The sequence below is a fragment of the Amblyomma maculatum genome, chromosome 4 (assembly GCF_055883805.1).
Source record: "Amblyomma maculatum isolate TAMU_Amacu chromosome 4, ASM5588380v1, whole genome shotgun sequence".
NCBI lineage: Eukaryota > Metazoa > Arthropoda > Arachnida > Ixodida > Ixodidae > Amblyomma > Amblyomma maculatum.
Genome location: NC_139347.1, coordinates 136,663,346 through 136,680,944, shown reverse-complemented (window position 1 = coordinate 136,680,944; position 17,599 = coordinate 136,663,346). Strand labels below are relative to the sequence as shown.

General features: G+C 47.2%; 1 protein-coding gene across 1 annotated transcript in view; it reads right to left on the bottom strand.

Moving 5' to 3' along the window:
- LOC146192665 (tetraspanin-9-like) overlaps positions 1–17,599 on the bottom strand; it is a 45,053-nt gene that overhangs the window by 8,648 nt on the left and 18,806 nt on the right. The window contains exons 5-8 of the mRNA XM_084602553.1: positions 15,325–15,429; positions 12,507–12,659; positions 12,262–12,419; positions 1,538–1,621 (exon numbers count right to left, since the gene is read on the bottom strand). Coding sequence (XP_084458679.1) covers positions 1,594–1,621; positions 12,262–12,419; positions 12,507–12,659; positions 15,325–15,429 — 444 coding nt within the window. The 3' untranslated portion in view covers positions 1,538–1,593. The remainder of the gene's footprint in view (positions 1–1,537; positions 1,622–12,261; positions 12,420–12,506; positions 12,660–15,324; positions 15,430–17,599) is intronic.

Sequence of the window (17,599 nt, the reverse complement as noted above, 5' to 3'; positions counted from 1 at the left end):
ATGCTTTTATTTGGCTGACTTGCAAAAAAAAAGTATTTTGTGGAGGTTAGCACTTTTGTTTGTGGTTTTGTTGTTCATGCTATGGAACCTCGTTCCAGACATCTGCTTTTGAAAAAGGCCACTGGTGTTGACATCTGTATTTTGCTTTCTTTTTCGGCCTTTTCCTAGCTCATAAAGTACAGCTCCATTTTCAGTGAATGCAGCCTGTTTTGCTATTATAAAGCAGTAATATATCAATGTTTCGGTTCGTCCTCAATGCCTCCTCTTTATTAAAGGTTAGTCACAGACTTGGCTGAAGAAGCTTCAATACTTTAAGTAAAAAATACTTTCTCGGTTTTCTTTCCCCTTTTTTTTTTTTTTATGGTATTGCGTTGAAGGCTATCAAGCAGAACACTGTAGTCATGGGGTAGATAATACCCAAGTCACAACTACCGCTTTTGGCTCAAAAGCATTTTAGTTCTGCCACACGCGCTGTTTCAATGACCATCAAGTCGACAGTCTAGCGAGCTAATGGAGCAGCTCAGCACTCTGTCTAAATTTCAGAGGACTTTGAAGGGCAGCAGCAGAATGCCCTCTTAGACAGAGAGCACTTGCAGCAACACACTGGGAAATGAAATCAGAGCAGTAAAATCACTGAAAAGTTATGAAAGTGAAGTGCATGAAATTTATTTTGCAGAAAAAGATAGGCTAGGTTTCAAAACACTACAGCAAGCTCAGCACCACTGTTGCTACCAATACAAAAACAATCAATACTTGCTTCTCTTCTTGAAATGCATGAATCCCATACAACTCTTCTAGACCAGCAGAATTCGTTCCAAGAGTGATTAATGTGACTGCCACAAATAAACATTCTGTTTTTGACTCTTTGGGGTTTATGTCTGCAAAATTGCAGACAGCGCTAATGGCACCGCAACACCTCGGTGCGAGATAACACATTCTTTCGACTGAAATCGAGTTCTCCCCATAGCAGCGGCAGAACGCTTTCGGGCTCTAATGGCTGCTGAAAATCTGACAAGCTCTCGACTCAACCGCCTTGCACAGTGCCCGTGTGACAGGGTTACAAAGCTTCCTCATTGCAGTGAAAACATCACAATCAAAAATGTGCCATAAAAGAATAATACGCAGTGCAGGGCACTTGCCTTGTGGTGAGTGCATGCCAGGAAACAGCCTGTGGAACCACACAGCCTGGCTTGAATAAGCTGTTTTGCAATATGTAACAGTATGTTTTGCCAACAGTTTTTTTTTTCTTTCCATCTAAATGCACATGACTACGTGAGTTTAAAACTCACGCCAGATGCACTCTGTCTGTGTATGACCACCACACAGCCATGTTGTCTGGAATTTCAATATAGCTCTTTTGCAATTGTGTGACCTTGCACTAAAGAGAGAACTGAGCTGAGGAAACACTATTCACTGCATGAACTGGTGTAGAATTGCATGGACACTGCTGTGCACTTGGAATCTATATGCACATGGTCAAAGAAAACATGATAAACGATGCCAAGAAAATAACATACAGAAGCTGGGAAATTCTCACCATTCTGCTGCGGCACTACCTCAGCAAGCCAGTCTCCCAGGCAATACGGGGCAAGCTCAAACCATCGCAGCATACTGGATGTATCTGCAAATAAAATTTAGGCTTATAAGCGATTCTGGGCATCCAGCCGCAGCGTTACACATAGTGTGACAATGTCAACCATCAAATATTCACCCGTTTGTTGGCTAATTTCAAAGAGTCATGAAACCTTACCATACAATTTCTGCTCACAGCTCTTAACTTTTCTGAGAAAGCTACCATGGTGCTACAAATAAGTGGGTGTGATCAAAGGCAATGAAGACGCAGAGTGGTCACCTTTTTTATACAGTAAAGCCTCATTAAACCATAGCCGGCCGGAGCTCAGGAAAAGTATGCACTAAACGGTAGTAAGCCTTAAAACGAAATGGCACAAATCTGCCCATTTACGTGTAAAAAATTAAAACCACAGATTGGTATGAAGGTAGAGAAGGAAGAAACAAATCTTTATTTACTTTGTACTGCTAAAGTTCGTTATGACAGCCTAGCAGCGACAACGGCGGCCTCGAACTCATAAACTACGGGCCAGCTTTTCAGCCAGTCCCCATTGCTCTGCACACACCAATATGACATTAATGGCACGTGCAGCTTCTGCCACTGCCGGGCTCAAATCCCCCATGCTGTCACTTTGTGTTGTTGTCCTCAATATTAGACGACGTGTAGGCCGCATTGAGGGCATCGATGGGCTCATTGGACATGTGTGGAGAACTATGAGCTTAGATGTCAATGCTTCTGTAGTTGCTGAACGACATGTTCGTAGTGTCTTGCTAGGAAGTGGTGGTGGTAATAACTTTATTAAAACAGAGGAGTTTGGGGCATGCATGCCCCTGGGCCCCCGCACGGCCCCACTACACTCAAACGTTCATGTTTCTATGGTTCATGACGTCGGCAGCCCAGTCTGTGGCGATCTTCTGCCGAACCGGGTCCTCAGAGTGCAGCAGGGTCTCCCAGTCCTCCCAGGTGGTAAGGTGCTCTAGACCCCGCGGGGGAGGATCCGCCGGGCATTGGAACAGGATGTGGGCGAGGGTGGCGTTGGGGTTATTACAAAGGGTACAGGAGGGATTGGTGAGGGTGTGGTGGTGGCGAGATGCACTATAAGGAGACGGGAGGGTGCGCGTTTGTAGTCGTCGCCAGAGCGTCTGGTGGTAGTTGTCTAAAGATGGGTGAGGTGGGGGATAGAGTAGTCGCTCGGCCCGATAGGCCTGCGTTAGCTCACTGAAGGAGTGCATGCGATCACGCGTGAATCCCGGATCGGAGGCCGCCGGCGCCCGGTTTAAATAACCTCGGGCTAACGCATTGGCGGCCTCGTTACCGGGATTCCCGGAGTGCGCAGGCACCCATATCAGCTCCACATAGCGGGGTGGGTTAGTGGCGGGCGAGTTCAGTATGCTGAATGCAGAAATGTGAACTCTACCACGCGCAAAATTTAGTAGAGCAGTTTTCGAGTCGGAAATTATGTAGCGTGCTTCCGTGTGTGCAAGCGCGTAGGCGATGGCTGCTTCCTCGGCTGCCTCCGAGGAGGTGACCGAGGGGAGGGGGACAGTCGCAACAGGCTGCAGGAAGGAATTTGTGACGGCCAATACCGCTCCCTCATTCGTGCATGCGGCGTCCACCCATACGGCGTCCGTTTCGGAGCCGTAGTATTTGTGGAGCGCCGCTGCTCGGGCTCGGCGGCGTTGCTCGTTATACTGGGGGTGCATGTTGCGAGGGAGAGGCTTGATGAGAAGGTCTTGGTGTAGGGGGCGAGGTATGGGAAGGAGGGTAGGGTCATTCGCTGGGACACGAATGTCTAAAGTCTCCAGGATATGGCGACCGGTGGAGGTCTTGGTGAGACGCAAGTATTGGGCTTGGCGATGGGCCTCCACAAGCTCCCCAACTGTGTTGTGGAGGCCAAGCTGTAGAAGGCGTTCTGTGGAAGTATTAATTGGGAGATGTAGGGCCGTCTTGAACGCCGTGCGCAACATGACGTCCAAGGCGTCCGTTTCCTGCCTGTTGAGTCGGAGATAGGGGACTGTGTATAAAAAACGGCTGAGGACGAAGGCGTGAATTAGACGACATAGGTCGTTCTCCTTCATGCCTCTGTGATGGCCCGAAACTCGTCGGATGAGGTGCGATATCGCGCCTGTCACCCGCTTTAGTTTCTTGAGAGTTAATGTGTTTTTGCCGTTGTTCTGGATGTGAAGTCCCAGAACCCGGAGCGTATTCACCTCTGGGACGGGACGGCCATCGACTTCGATAACAATCGGTGTGGTGGGGCATCCGCGGGTCGTGGGTCGAAGTATAAGTAGCTCAGACTTCTGTGGGGAGCATGAGAGTCCGATGCTCTGGGCGTGTTCTTGTGTGAGGGATGCGGCACTTTGCAAGGTACCCTCTATGTCGCCATCACTACCGTGTGTGGTCCACAGTGTGATGTCGTCCGCATAAAGGGTATGTCTAAGATGAGGTATCGTGGACAGTTTCCGGGCGAGTGGAATGAGCGTGGCGTTGAATAGGAAAGGAGAGAGGACGGATCCCTGTGGAGTACCGACGCTCCTGAGGGTGTAGGGTTGGGAGGTAAGGGGGCCGAAATGAACCTCAGCCATGCGGTCCGTTAAAAAAGCCCGGACATAAGTGTACATCCGTACACCTATGTTCAGAGGAGAAAGAGCAGTCATGATCGCCTGATGTTCGACGCGATCAAAAGCTTTGGACAGATCCAAAGCCAGGACTGCCTTTGTGTGGCCCGGGACAGCCGGGTCGAAGATGTCGTGGGTGAGCTGCAGCATGGCGTCCTGAGCGGAGAGATGGGGGCGGAATCCCACCATGCTGTGTGGGTAAAGGTCGTTGTCCGCCATGTGAAGTGTCAATCTCGCAAGTGCCACGTGCTCGAAAAGTTTCCCGAGACACGAGGTGAGCGAGATTGGTCGCAGGTTTTCTAGTTTAAGAGGCTTGTTCGGTTTTGGTATAAATATTACCTTGGCGTGTCGCCAGGACTGTGGGAGGGTGCCCTCCGACCAGCATTTGTTGAAGTAATCTGTAATCTGTGTGATTGATTTGTCATCAAGATTGCGGAGTATAGAATTGGAGATTTTGTCCAGTCCCGATGCTGAATTTGTGCGGAGCGTCAGAAGGGCCGCTCTTACCTCCGTTTCCGAAATATCAGCGTCTAATTCCGGGTTAGGTTTTCCTGAGTAGGGGGGCATGGAGTCGGATGTGCCGGGTGAGGTGCATGTTCGCTGAAGTGTGTCAATGAGAGCGTCCGGGTCGCTATTGTGTGTGTGTAAGAGGCGTGTAACATGGTGTTGTGTAGCGGATTTGGACTGTGTTGGATCTATGAGATGTCTCAGAAGTTGCCAAGCTCGCTTGGTGGACAGTTTTTCGGCGAGTCCGTCGCAAACTTGCCTCCAATTACACCGGCAGACCTCCTCTGCGTGTTGTTGTATCTGCGTCTGCAGTCCAGCCAGTCGCTTTTTAAGCGTTCTATTTAACTTGTTGCGTTTCCAACGCTCGAGTAAGCTGTGGTACGCCTCCCAGAGGTGGGCGAGGCAGGAATCTAGAGTGGGGGTGTCTTGTGTGGTTGTAATTAGCCGGGTATTGTGTTGGACATCGGTCATAAGTGATTCTACCCACTCGTCGATGTCCGTGATAGTTGTGTTTGTGTCGTCCTTCCGCAATGCGCGGATGGCGTCCCAGTTCACCAGTTTGTGGGTGATATGTGTGTGGCGGGATTGTTTAAAGGGGAGCGAGATGTTAATGATGTAGTGATCGCTTCCCAGTGTGTGTTGTGTTCTTGCCCAGGTGACGCCATCGAGGAAGCGACTTAGCGTCAGGTCCGGACTGGTGTCCATGCTGACGCTGGTGCCGATCCGCGTGGGTGTGTGGAAATTGTTGTGTGTAGTTAGGCGCAGCTCCTGGACTAAGGACCAGAGACATCGACCACGGCCCGTAGTGTAACTGTACCCTCAGTCGGTGTGTTGGCAGTTGAAGTCCCCTCCGATGAGGAGAGGGTGCTTGCCAGCGAGTCGGTGGAGGTCCCGCAAGAGCGTCACCAGGGAAGACATTGGATGAGATGGGGGGTGGTATATATTGGCAATGAAGATGGAGGGCACTGTGTGTGGGTGATGCATTATTTCCGTGATAATGCAGGGTGTCTCTGACGTAATAGTGTGTGTTTGGTGGGTGATTGAACGGTGAATAAGAGTGGACACCCTGGGTTTGTCCGTGGTATCTGAGTGGTGGGGCATAAAACTAGACAGTGATGCTCTAGTGGCCGTATCCTGGAGAAGAATGATTTGGGGCGGCGGGGTGAGGATGGGAATGAGTAATTGGAAAGGCGCACGCTTGCCCCGGAAGCCGCGGCAATTCCACTGGAGAATGGGTAAATTAAGTTGCTGCCCCGCCATAGTGGAGAGATTGGGAGCCAAGTGCACTAGGCGTTGAAGAGGGTGGTGGTTGCGAGGGATGAAGAGGAGGTAGTTGGAGATTGATGTGCTTCAGGATAACGGTTTGTGTGTGCTCTAAGGTTTGAATTCGGGTGTCTATGCTGGTCATTCTCATGTCGAGTGTATGAACCAAGCGTGAGAACATCGAGTCAATTTTGTTCTCGAGTTGGGTGAAGAGGGAGTCGATTTTGGAATCTATCCGGGCTTCTAAAGCCTTTAGCTTTGATTCAAATTTTGCCTCAACTTGCTCAAGAGCATCATGTGTGACAGGTGGGGGTTCTGACGTACGTTTCTTTTTGGGCGGTGGTTGCGTGGCTGGGGATGTTGGAGAAAAGGCGGGAGGTACAGCTTGGGAAGGGAGGGTGGATGAGGAGGGTTGGTGTGGGGTCTGTATAAGGGAGGAAAGGCGGCTTACCTCTTCCCGCAGGGCCCTGAGCTCCTTGTCGCGTGATTCTTCCTGATGTGGCTGGGTTGGCGGGGTTTGTTCAGAGATGCCTTCAGCTGCTCGGTCGGCCCATGACATCTTTTGTGGGTCCTTTGCGCGTTCTCCTTTGCGAAGCGACGTGGATCGAGTGGCGTTGAGTGCTATCTTCCGAGTAGCGTCTCCGGGCGGCTTGTCCTTACGAGAGAGGTGTTGAGCTGCAGGGTTGGTTGCAGGTCTTCGCCCTTTAGCCTTGCATCTCCCCGTACCCGTCATGTGCGCTTCTCCGCATAAAATACATTCCGGAGTGCAGGAAGGAATAGTCTCTTTGGGATGTGGTTTCCCACACCTCGGGCAGTTATTCGTACGTGGCAGCGTGCACACATCTGTCCTGTGGCCTGGCTGTCTGCAGTTGATACAAGCGTCCATGTGGCCTCTGTAAGGGGTGCACCTGTGGAGTCCCCCGCCGTAAAGAACTGTGCGAGGAACCGGTCCTTCTCTAAAAGTAATTAATATTGATCGAGTGGCACCCATGCGTCGAGCGTCCACTATTGGGGCACGGGGATTGCTGTTCACGAGATCCTCCAGTAGCTCCCTGGGGGTTTCATTCCAGTAAGCGTTCGAGATTACTCCTCTCACCGCGCCGTCCGGGGGAGCGATGTAGGCTGCTACGGCGTAGTCGGTGTCTTGGTAATGAATTTTGGTGATTTGTACCAGCATAAGTGCGTCGTTCTGGTGTGGCGTGCTCATTGTACACGTGTTATTGGTGGGATGAACACGCAGCTGGGTGCGGGTGGGCTCCTCGAGTGAAGCGGTGGCGTTCAAGATTGAGACGCGCAGCTGTCGTGGCGGTACTGAGGTGAGGTGAAGCCCTCCACGGGATCGGAAAATCACCTTGTAATCTTCAATCGGTAGTGGCGGCTGCTGTCGTGACCTTTGTGCGGCAGTGCGGGCGGCGCGCAGCTGCTCGGATGCCTGGGCCTTGTTAGTATTTGGGGTGGAAGATGATGCCGCTCTAGCGTCTGTGGTAGGCTTGTCTGCCTGATCGGTCTGCATAGCGGAGATCTGGTGAATCTGCTGTTGCTCCTGGGTGCGGGCGGGAACGCTGAGGATGTGAGTCCAGTCCCGCGGATTGAAGTCCCGAGGGTCAATAGCTTCGCCTGGCACTTGCACCTTCATGATGGCTTTGTACTTGGAGGTCGCGTTCGGAGTAGGCCTAGCTCCCAGCGGAGCGAGGCCTAGCTCGGGCGACGCGGTGGCTCAAGGCGAAATGGGCCGTGGGGGCCCGAAAACTGGCCAGATCGGGCCGAAAATTGGTATGGGCGTGGCGCTCACCTTCACAGGGCTCTTGTTGGTGAAAAATAGGCCACTGGTTCGGGCTACTGGCGAATTTCGCCGTCTTCGCACGGAGCCGACGTGAAGCGCGTCCGCACTCCACGCAAGGCGGAACCGGAATCTGCTAGGAAGTGCTTGAGATTGAGCTAGTTGGAACATCTTCTCACAAATGCTGCGCTGCTTAGTTTTACACGGACAAAGGAACTGGACAAATGCTGAGGTTAAGCGCAATCTACCAACTGAAGTTTTATTTCTTAGAAAAGGAAAAAGGAAACACAAGCACACGACGTAATCTGAGGATGGTGAATACACACAAATCATAACAGTGCACTGTAACAGCAAGAACAACTAAGGAATGAAACCATGAAAATGTGAAGAATAAACACCTTGTCTAAGCCCGGGATGAAATCGCACTCAACCCCCTCCCCCCCTGCGCATCGAACAGGCACGCGGGTGACCTCATGCAAGTATTTTGTCTCTTCTTGTTTGAGGGTATGGTTCTCTCCCAAAAGGATAGAATTTGCATAGGCTCATGTATTGCACCCATATTGAGTGATTTGTACTTGGCCAGAGGCAACCGCAAGCTGCATCCGAAGCTAACCGAGTTGCGTGTTACAGGGTCATTTAGGTATGTCGACGATTTCCTCATTTGCCTGCCATATGATTTGTACTCAGAGACCAGAACTGAAGATATCTTATCACTATTCCTGTGTGCACATCATGGGCTCCAATTCACGTCAGAATGCCCCTCAGATTTCCAGCTCCAATTTCTGGATATCAGTCTGGTGTTCTCAAGCGACCACACGTGTTGGTTTTATAAAACAAGAGGAGATAAGGGCATACTTTCTTTTGCATCCGGGCACACCAAGCTAGTAAAAAGAGGCATCGCGCTGTCCTGCGTGAAGCAGGCCCTCACTAAATCATGTGACCATAAAATGGAAGATAGCTTGCTTATCCAAATGGGCTGGCTTGGATCTTCTGGATACCCCTTAAGGCTTCTAATTGGCGTTGCTGAAACTTGCCTAAGGAACTTAAGAATACACCAAGAGCTTTCGCCTCCGAAGCAAAGTGATGAAAACAAGCCTTTCGCGGTCCTTCCTTATGTGCACGGCATTTCGCACCGGCTGAAGAAGATTGGGCAGAGGTTTGATGTGAAGGTTGTTTTTTCAGCTCCTTTAAAGTTTAAAGGGATCTGCAAAAAAGTTAACCAGGAAGAATCTGCAGATGAGAAAAGTGCGTGTGGGGTCAAGCATGTTTCGCCTTTTGTTCCATGCTCTAAGGGGGTGGTTTACAAAATTCCCCTCTCTTGCGGCAAGTGCTACGTGGGGCAAACTGGGCGATGCCTGAATGAAAGGCTTTTGGAGCATAGCAGGAAATGTCGTTCCCTGCAGCGTGCAGAAAACTTGGCGAACCATTGCCTGAAACACGAATGCAGCCCATATTTCCAAAACACTGTTATTTTGGCGCGGGCAACAGAAAAGAAAAAGCGTGAGGTAGTTGAGGCCTTTTGGATGGTTTCTGGCAAAGAAGGCGATTACGTTAGCGCTCCTTCCGTAGCTCCTTCCCGCCGGGAAATGGATATTTTGAGAAGAGACAAAATACTTGCATGAGGTCACCCGTGCGTCTGTTCGATGCGCAGGGGGGGGGGGGGGGGTTGTGTGCGATTTCATCCCGGGCTTAGAAAAGGTGTTTATTTTTCACATTTTCATGGTTTCATTCCTTAGTTGTTCTTGCTGTTACAGTGCACTGTTATGATTTATGTGTATTCACCATCCTCAGATTATGTCGTGTGCTTGTGTTTCCTTTTTCCTTTTCTAAGAAATAAAACTTCAGTTGATAGATTGCGCTTAACCTCAGCGTTTGTCCAGTTCCTTTGTCCATGTAAAACTAAGCAGCCCAGTGAGAAGTGTCTTGCTACTCCAGCGCTTCAGCGAGAAGGCTGCAACAAGCCTGGTTGTTGCTCACAACCACGTCACCCGTGCACACCGAGAAGCCAGTGTGCTTTAAGCAGTTCTACAGTCACAGGCTCAAACTGATGCCACAACTACTCTAATGAGTGAATTGCATCCAACAGGTCGACGCCACATTCAAGAGCTAGAAAAACTCTGCGCAGATTTCCCTTAGATCTGCTTCAAAGCTCGAATGACAGCTTGATCTAAGTGCAGGGTAATCGCTGCAGTGTTCAGCAGCAAAAATACTAACCTCACAGCTTTAAGGCTATTTAGCGCGATTTGCACCAATGCACTGTTGTGGATGATCACTATGTTTCTTTCCATTACTGCAAAATGCTAGTCAGTGAAGCAAAGATACTCCTCAAAGAGCTCCCTGTCATTCATGCTTTCACGTTTCTTCTGTAGACAATGACCGATGGCAGTTGGGCGCTTTTAAAGCATCTTAGCAAGGCCAACTTCCCAATCACAAGAAGTGGCCAGCTTTAAGTTCTGGACATGACTACTCCAAACACAGTGCATGACTCTCCTTTGTACACAAGCATTCTGTCTGGTAGGAGCTTGAAAAACAGTGCAGACTCGTCCATGTTGAAAAGATCTTCAAGCACGTATTTCGTTAAAACTTGCCTCGACTGACCATTCTTCTTCACTTTTGCACGATCCACGTCGGCTGTGGAACATTTTCTTGCCACGATCCTTACGCCGATTACATGCCTTGCTTAAAACCTCGCCAGCCAGCTATAACTGCACACAAAGTGGTCATGGTTCAGCTGCAAGGCAGAAGCCAGCGCCTTCTCAACAAGGAGGGGTTCACGTAAAGGCAGCCTTTTCGAGCGATCTACCTTCAGCCACTGCACCAGAGTCTCCTCCACATCCAGAAATGTCAAACCTCTCACCCGACATCTTTTTGCTGTTGCAGCAGCACTACTGAACAACTTTTCTCTGGCGTTATAAATGTCACGCACAATTGTCAGTGGCAAATCTCGCTCCTGTGCTGGCGCCGATATGTTTGTGTTGCACTGATACCACGAGATATCTTCAGCTTTTCTTTTATGCTAATAAAATGGTATTTTTGCCTCAGCTTAGGCATGGCATTAACCTCGGACTTGCTACACAGACTGGCATCAACAAAACAAAGGGAGATGCATAGACCAATACCATCGCAGGAAAGGCTATGCTCTCACAGGTCTGGATTCTTATCGGCATCAGCAGTTAGGACCTCTACTTGGCTACAATTCACTGATATTCGCTATGTGCATGCCTGGCCATCATAATTACCGTAACTCCGCAGCACGTGAGTATAACGAAAAAATGAAACAGTACATATGTGTTAACAGATACATATGCAGTAAGATGGTATGGTTTAGCCAGACACAAAATGCATTCTGTTCAATGGGCACCCAGTCGGGGATTTGAATTTACTACTCTTAAACTGAAGCTACCGTTCAAGGGGGTATATTTTAATGAGGTTTTACTTTATTGCAAGCTAAAGCCCATTTAATGACCAACGAATCATTCAGATTCTAAGACCAATTACAGCCAAATCTGAAGGTCAAGGTTTTCTTTGCAATGGTGGCCTTGAAAACACAGCTTCACTAAATATCATGGACATGTGCAAATTGAGGCTGCCAGCCCTTGGAAGCATATAAACAGAAAAACCATCGAAAGGTAAACAAAGTTGTGACAAAAATCACAGTTGCCTGGGTGTTAGAGTTAAGACAAATGCACACTCATCAGTAAATAGTGCGAGCAAAGATATGCACTCCTGAGTGCACTACAAAGAACAAGTAAAAACCATAAGGTACTTCGACATAGCTGAGGCTCAGAATACAAGGCACTGTAATAAATGCATACAACAGCACTGCAGTTCAGTCAGATAACAAATGGCAACTCAAGTGACCATTACTGGCGAGCAGGGAGACAAATTATTTGAATGTTCAGTGTTGTTTTGAAGTGCTCACTGAAATTCTGGAGGATGCAAGACACCTAGTGCTTAAAAGCTTGCTTCCCTGCACACAACCTTCAGCATGCAGTGGCCAACACCAACTAATGCCACTTCCCTGCTCCACATCAGTGTCAAGTGAAAACCCGCATTTGAAAACAAGACCTACCACACCCTTTGTGAGCTGACCTCAGATGGACAGTCAAGCTGTAGAGGCTGGCTACAGTGAGGCTGCAACCCCTCATGCTGCTGCATTTTTATTTCAGATTTTTATTTCATTTTATTTCAGATTTAAAGTGCTGTCAGAGGGTGCGTGAGAAGCAAATGCATGCTGCTCTTGCGTGTCTTGCATTTAGAAGTAAACTGCTTCACTTTCAATTTGCCATGTTTCAGTCACTACCGGGCAACTTTTCAGGCCTATCGAAAGTTATAGGCTCATTCTGGTGTAGCGGCCAGCAATGTGCAACTGAGTGCATGTGCCCATATCTGTAAGTGTAGAGCATTGCATGTGAAAAGGCCCTCAGTGCGTGAACATTACACTTTGAACACTACATGCAGAGAGAACACTTACATACAAGCAGGGAACACTATGTTAACCACAAGTGCACACTGGTTCTGACCTCGAGTTGTGTTTCTTCTTCTTCTTCTCGGCACTGGTGCAGAGAAGTAGCATGGCTGAGATGAGGCCAAAAAGCTGGACGAAGGCAAAGCTCATGCACACAATGCCCACAATGTAGAGCCGCTTCATGATCCACAGGTGCAGCTTGTGGTAGCAGCCCTGCATCATCATCGTCATGAACAAAGGACTGGGTCAAGTGCTCATGCCAGTCTGCAGTTCCTCAAAGCTTGAATAGTGAAAACTGACCCCTTGATGGATGAGACCAGAGTTTGCAGAGGTGGCGCAGGCAGTGCCATTGACAAACTCCTCCAGGCAGCACGATTGGGGCACCCGCTTCTCGTCTGGCCAGGCCGCAATGTGGTGCCAGTTGAGGTAGCTGTCCACACCACAGCACTCAAACTGCAACAGTGCCCCATGAACACACGGCAGTCACCAAGAGATAGGGAGACAAGGGGACAATGTGCTCTCATTTCATCACCACCATCTCCTATTTCGACCTAGCAGAAATAAAAGGAGCATATGAAAATTTCTAATTAAATCGATGCCCCCCACATTTATTAAAGAAGGAAAAAGAAAGAATCTATCTAATCATTCCCCACCTAGTTTCACTTACATGTATTCAGTGTCATCATCATCAGCCTGACTATACCCACTGCAGGGCGAAGGCCTCTCCCATATTTCTCCACTTAACCCGGTTTTGTGCTAGCTGCATCCACTTGACCCCTGCAAACTTCTTAATCTCATCCGCCCACCCAACTTTCTGCCGCCCCCTGCTACGCTTTCCTTCCCTTGGAATCCAGTTTGTTACCCTAAGCGACCATCGGTTATCCTCTCTTCGCACTACATGTCCTGCCCATGTCCATTTCTTCTTCTTAATTTCCACTAGAATGTCGGTAACTTGAGTTATTTCTCTGAGCCACTCTGCACGCTTCCTATCTCTAATTGTTACCCCTACCATTTTTCGTTCCATAGCCCTCTGGGTTGTCCTCAACTTAAATAGAACTCTCTTGGTTAGCCTCCATGTTTCAGCGCACGTATTCAGTGTACTTCAGGACAAAGACCTTTCCAATGACTAATGGATGTATGATACTACTATCACATGGATCAGAGCAAGGAAAACATTGCTGGCACTATATTTATTGTATGAATATATGAAGCACCTTATTTCTGCTCAAACCAAACCTACCAGCAAGCTACCACGCAGCATCTGAAGCGTCCCTTATCTGCTGTGCAGCTTATACAGATAAAATCCAAGTTATATATTGAGTTGTTCTTAATACTCCAGTGTGTCGAGATGCAGAATAGACTGCCCAGCTTATTCCTTGTGCACAAGCGATATTTGTCAAAAGTATCATCAATGAATGTTCAGTAAGTTCCCTTTATCATCACACAACTGCAAAACCAAATCGTCCACTCAGCATTAGCAATTAGCATTGATCATTAGGCTTAGTGCCTAATGCTCAGAGTGGTGCACACAGTGACAATAAAAATTGTTGCGATAGTGAAGATGTGAAGTAACTGCAACATGAAAGAGACAAGAATGTTTGCATGTGCTTATAAGTGTTCATTTGCCGTCATTGTTCCTTTCGTGCCAAAGTTACTTTGCACCTGCGAGGTGTTAATATCACATAATAATCATTTCTATGGTACAACTACCTCCACACGGTCATGTACCCCTTATATTTATAAAATAAAATTATGGGGTACACTAATTTCTGCCTTTAAGCGTATGATGCATTAGCATTGGCTACCACTAGACATATATAAAGCCATGCTTTAATCAAGCCATGTGAACATGCTTGTGAGGCCTAAGGGTAATCTGTGTGACTCAAAATGCAAGGGTCCTGTCCAGCTGATTCTGGTATCACCTTTGCATATGAAAGGAGAGGCCCGAGTTGGCAGTTCGTGTCAAATGTACTGTTGGGTGCTAGCACCAAACTCGTGATTTTTCGTTCACAATGCTAACCCTAACACCAATGCTGACACTGGATTTTATGTGTAACCTGCCCTTTAATGCTACCGTTTAAAACACAATATGTTTGAAGATGTAGAAGCCCTCGTCTAACCAACATACATATGCCAGATAATGGTTTTCAGTGAAACTAACAAGCGGCATAAAAAGTGATAACCTGGGAGGCCACAGCAAAATGTACAGGCACACCTGAGTACATTGTGAAGAGAGAGTGATGCAAAAGCAACAAGGTTCTTTGTCAAGCTTTGCAGTACAGCCTGTGGCAACACTAAACAACACGTCATAGAATGAGGTTGCACCTATCAAAAGGTCCGTTGCCTTGAAGTCAAACTCTGCCTGCCTCAAGTACAATGTGATGATGCGTGCACTAAAAACAACCCTTGTCTTCCTTCTTCTCTGCAGCAAATTTGAGAAATGAAAGTGAAAAAGAGTGACAAATAAAATATCCTACAGTGTTGTGGACAGCCAGCACAGATCACTGCAAGTTTTTTTTTTCTTTTATCAGGTATGCTGTGCAGTTTCTTGCTGCAGAATGCATCGTCTCCCAACTAAGTGCCTTCCCAGATGAGCTGTCACTGACTGAAACATCACACTCCCCTGCAGGTGCAGTGAGCTTGCAGCAGAGCACTAGCTTATCCAGCATGTTCTACCCTGTCCTACATTCGTTGAACATGCTTGGGTTAGCTGCAGAAGAGATGCAGAGTGCTTTGCAAAGGAAAGAATACTGTGCTTGCCTCACATTTGTGTGGATGTGGTCCTACAACCAAAATAAAAAAGAGCGACAAATGAAATATCCTGCAGTGTTGTGGACAGCCAGCACAGATCGCTGCAAGTTTTTTTTTCTTTTATCAGGTATGTTGTGCAGTTTCTTGCTGCAGAATGCATCGTCTCCCAACTAAGTGCCTTCCCCGATCAGCTGTCACTGACTGAAACATCACACTCCCCTGCAGGTGCAGTGAGCTTGCTGCAAACAGAGCACTAGCTTATCCAGCATGTTCTACCCTGCCCTACATTCGTTGAACATGCTTGGGTTAGCTGCAGAAGAGATGCAGAGAGTGCTCTTCAAAGGAAAGAATACTGTGCTTGCCTCACCTTTGTGTGGATGTGGTCCCACAGCTCAGCCAGCCCATTGTCGCCATCTGGGTTGTACTTGAACTTGATGCTCACCTTCAACTCCTCCTCCAGAGACTCACGAATCTGTGCACACATGTAGAGAAAGAAAGAAGCTAGATGGAGACACGCTACGAGCAGCAGTGACATCCGCATGCACAGTGCGGAGTGGGCGCAGCACTGTGTTAGTGGCAAACAGTTTTGCAGCTAGCATTTCACACAAGTTGGCAGAAGCAGGGTCCCAAAAATTCCACAACCCAAAAAGTTTAATTCAAACAACTCCTGGCTGCCAAGAAGGACACAAAAAGGCATACAAAGCTGCCTGACGAAGTGTCAGCTCTCTTCTTTTTTTTGTAACACTAGGTGGCACATGTACTGGAACAAAGAATGGTGCGAGAAAGTGGTTAAAGCTCGTTACAAGAGACACTCAAGGGACATCCAAAAAGGTGTCTCTTGTAACCAAAAATTCTTACCAACTCGTATGCATGGCAGTTTAGATTGCCTTAACTAAATTATATTCCATATCAGTGTCCTTATTGCTTCAGCCACTGTCATCAAATTCCTGCGTGATTGAAAGAATAGAAACATTTTTACTTCCCAGTCAAGAGGAGGCACTCCTTCCCGGTTCCTGACATACTGCTACAAAACAAGGCACTGATATGGAACAGAATTTAGATACGTGATTCTAAACTGTTACACATATGAGTTGGTACAATTCAGCTGCGTTGGGTGAACATACATGGGTTGTGTCTCTTCTAAATAGTGAAGAATTTACTTTAGGGGCCTGCAAAAAGTTGTCCTTAGTAACAGAGTGCCTCTTGTAACCATGTCTCTTGTATGCAATGTTGCTAACATGGCAAACATAAGGAAACCAACCAAACATTTTCAAGTGTCTCTTATAACCGAGTGTCTCTTGTAACCATGTTCCTTGTAGCGAGATTGTACTGGTAAAAAAAAAAAAATATCGGAGTTGCTGACTAAAGGATGTAAAAGCAAGAGCAGGCTGAGGAGTCTTGGTCCACTACCAGGCATGAAGCTGGTGCTTTTGGCTGAACAATTGTTCTGCAATTGGCAAGTGCTTTAATGTAATGCTGTACTTCAGTCTTGGGAGCAGGATGAGGTGCTGTGAAGTGACAAAATTTTACTGCAATGAAAATGCAGCCCTGACCATATTTGGGTGCAACTACTTTGTTACCCTCTTAGAAGACGGTTGCTGGCATGTGAAGTTAAAGCGACCCCACAGCAATGATAGTAATCTAATGCAACATGTCCGCTGAAGGTGTCTTTGTGACTTTTTGTGTAAAAATTGAAAGCTCTGTGCGGACGCAATAATTTGTAAGCAATCTTTAAAGAGTGCTCTTGCCAACTGCTCTCAACCGATTAGAGCAATGTTTCATCACTCGTTAGATAGCTTCCCCATTCCCGCTGACGTTGGAACAATCATGTCGACTACGTTTGCAGAAAGCTAAGGACTGTTGCGGCTATGATGTATTGCCTGAGAGGGAAAAGTTCTGTCAACATTACAAGAACTGTGTATAAGGCTTTAGCCGAATCAGTAATTGCCTACTGTATCACTTTATACGGTACATGCTCTAGTTATGAAAAACAAGCTATTAACCGCATAGTTAAAAAAATTGTCAACAGCATAACCTATGAAACAGAATGAGAACAAGCAGAGATTAAAGAAAAATACCGCATTCTAGAAATACTTCCAGTACACGAGCTATTTAAATATACTGTGCTGACCCGCTATTACTATTCAAACGTATTTAGAATATTAGTAAAAAAAGATGTATCATTGCAGAAAACTGAGAAATACATTAAACCGAGGGTATTCACTAACTACGGAAAGAAAGCCAGAAATTATTATGTACCAGGAACGTTTAATGAACTAAGTGAAACACTGTATGGTGCAAAATCCCGAATGAAAATGCTGAAAAATGTATGAAGTGGTGTTTATCTCTATATTGTGATGTGTGAGTTTTCACATGACTTTTTTTTTTTTTTGCCTAGTGAGAAACTTAGTGTTATGATTTTGTTTGTGTGTGCGTGATTTTTTTGTTTGTTTTTTTCCTCGATAGTGCATTATTTCTGCATTTATAATGATTTATTTCCTTTCGAACATGCAACACTGGCTGCCTGGTCATCTCACAAGCACTGCGTGCTTAGATCGACGACATACCTTTATGTGTATTTCTGCTTGGAAATAAAAGTTCTTTGATAATAAAAAAGTTCAAATGGGCTTTTTGGGTGTGTC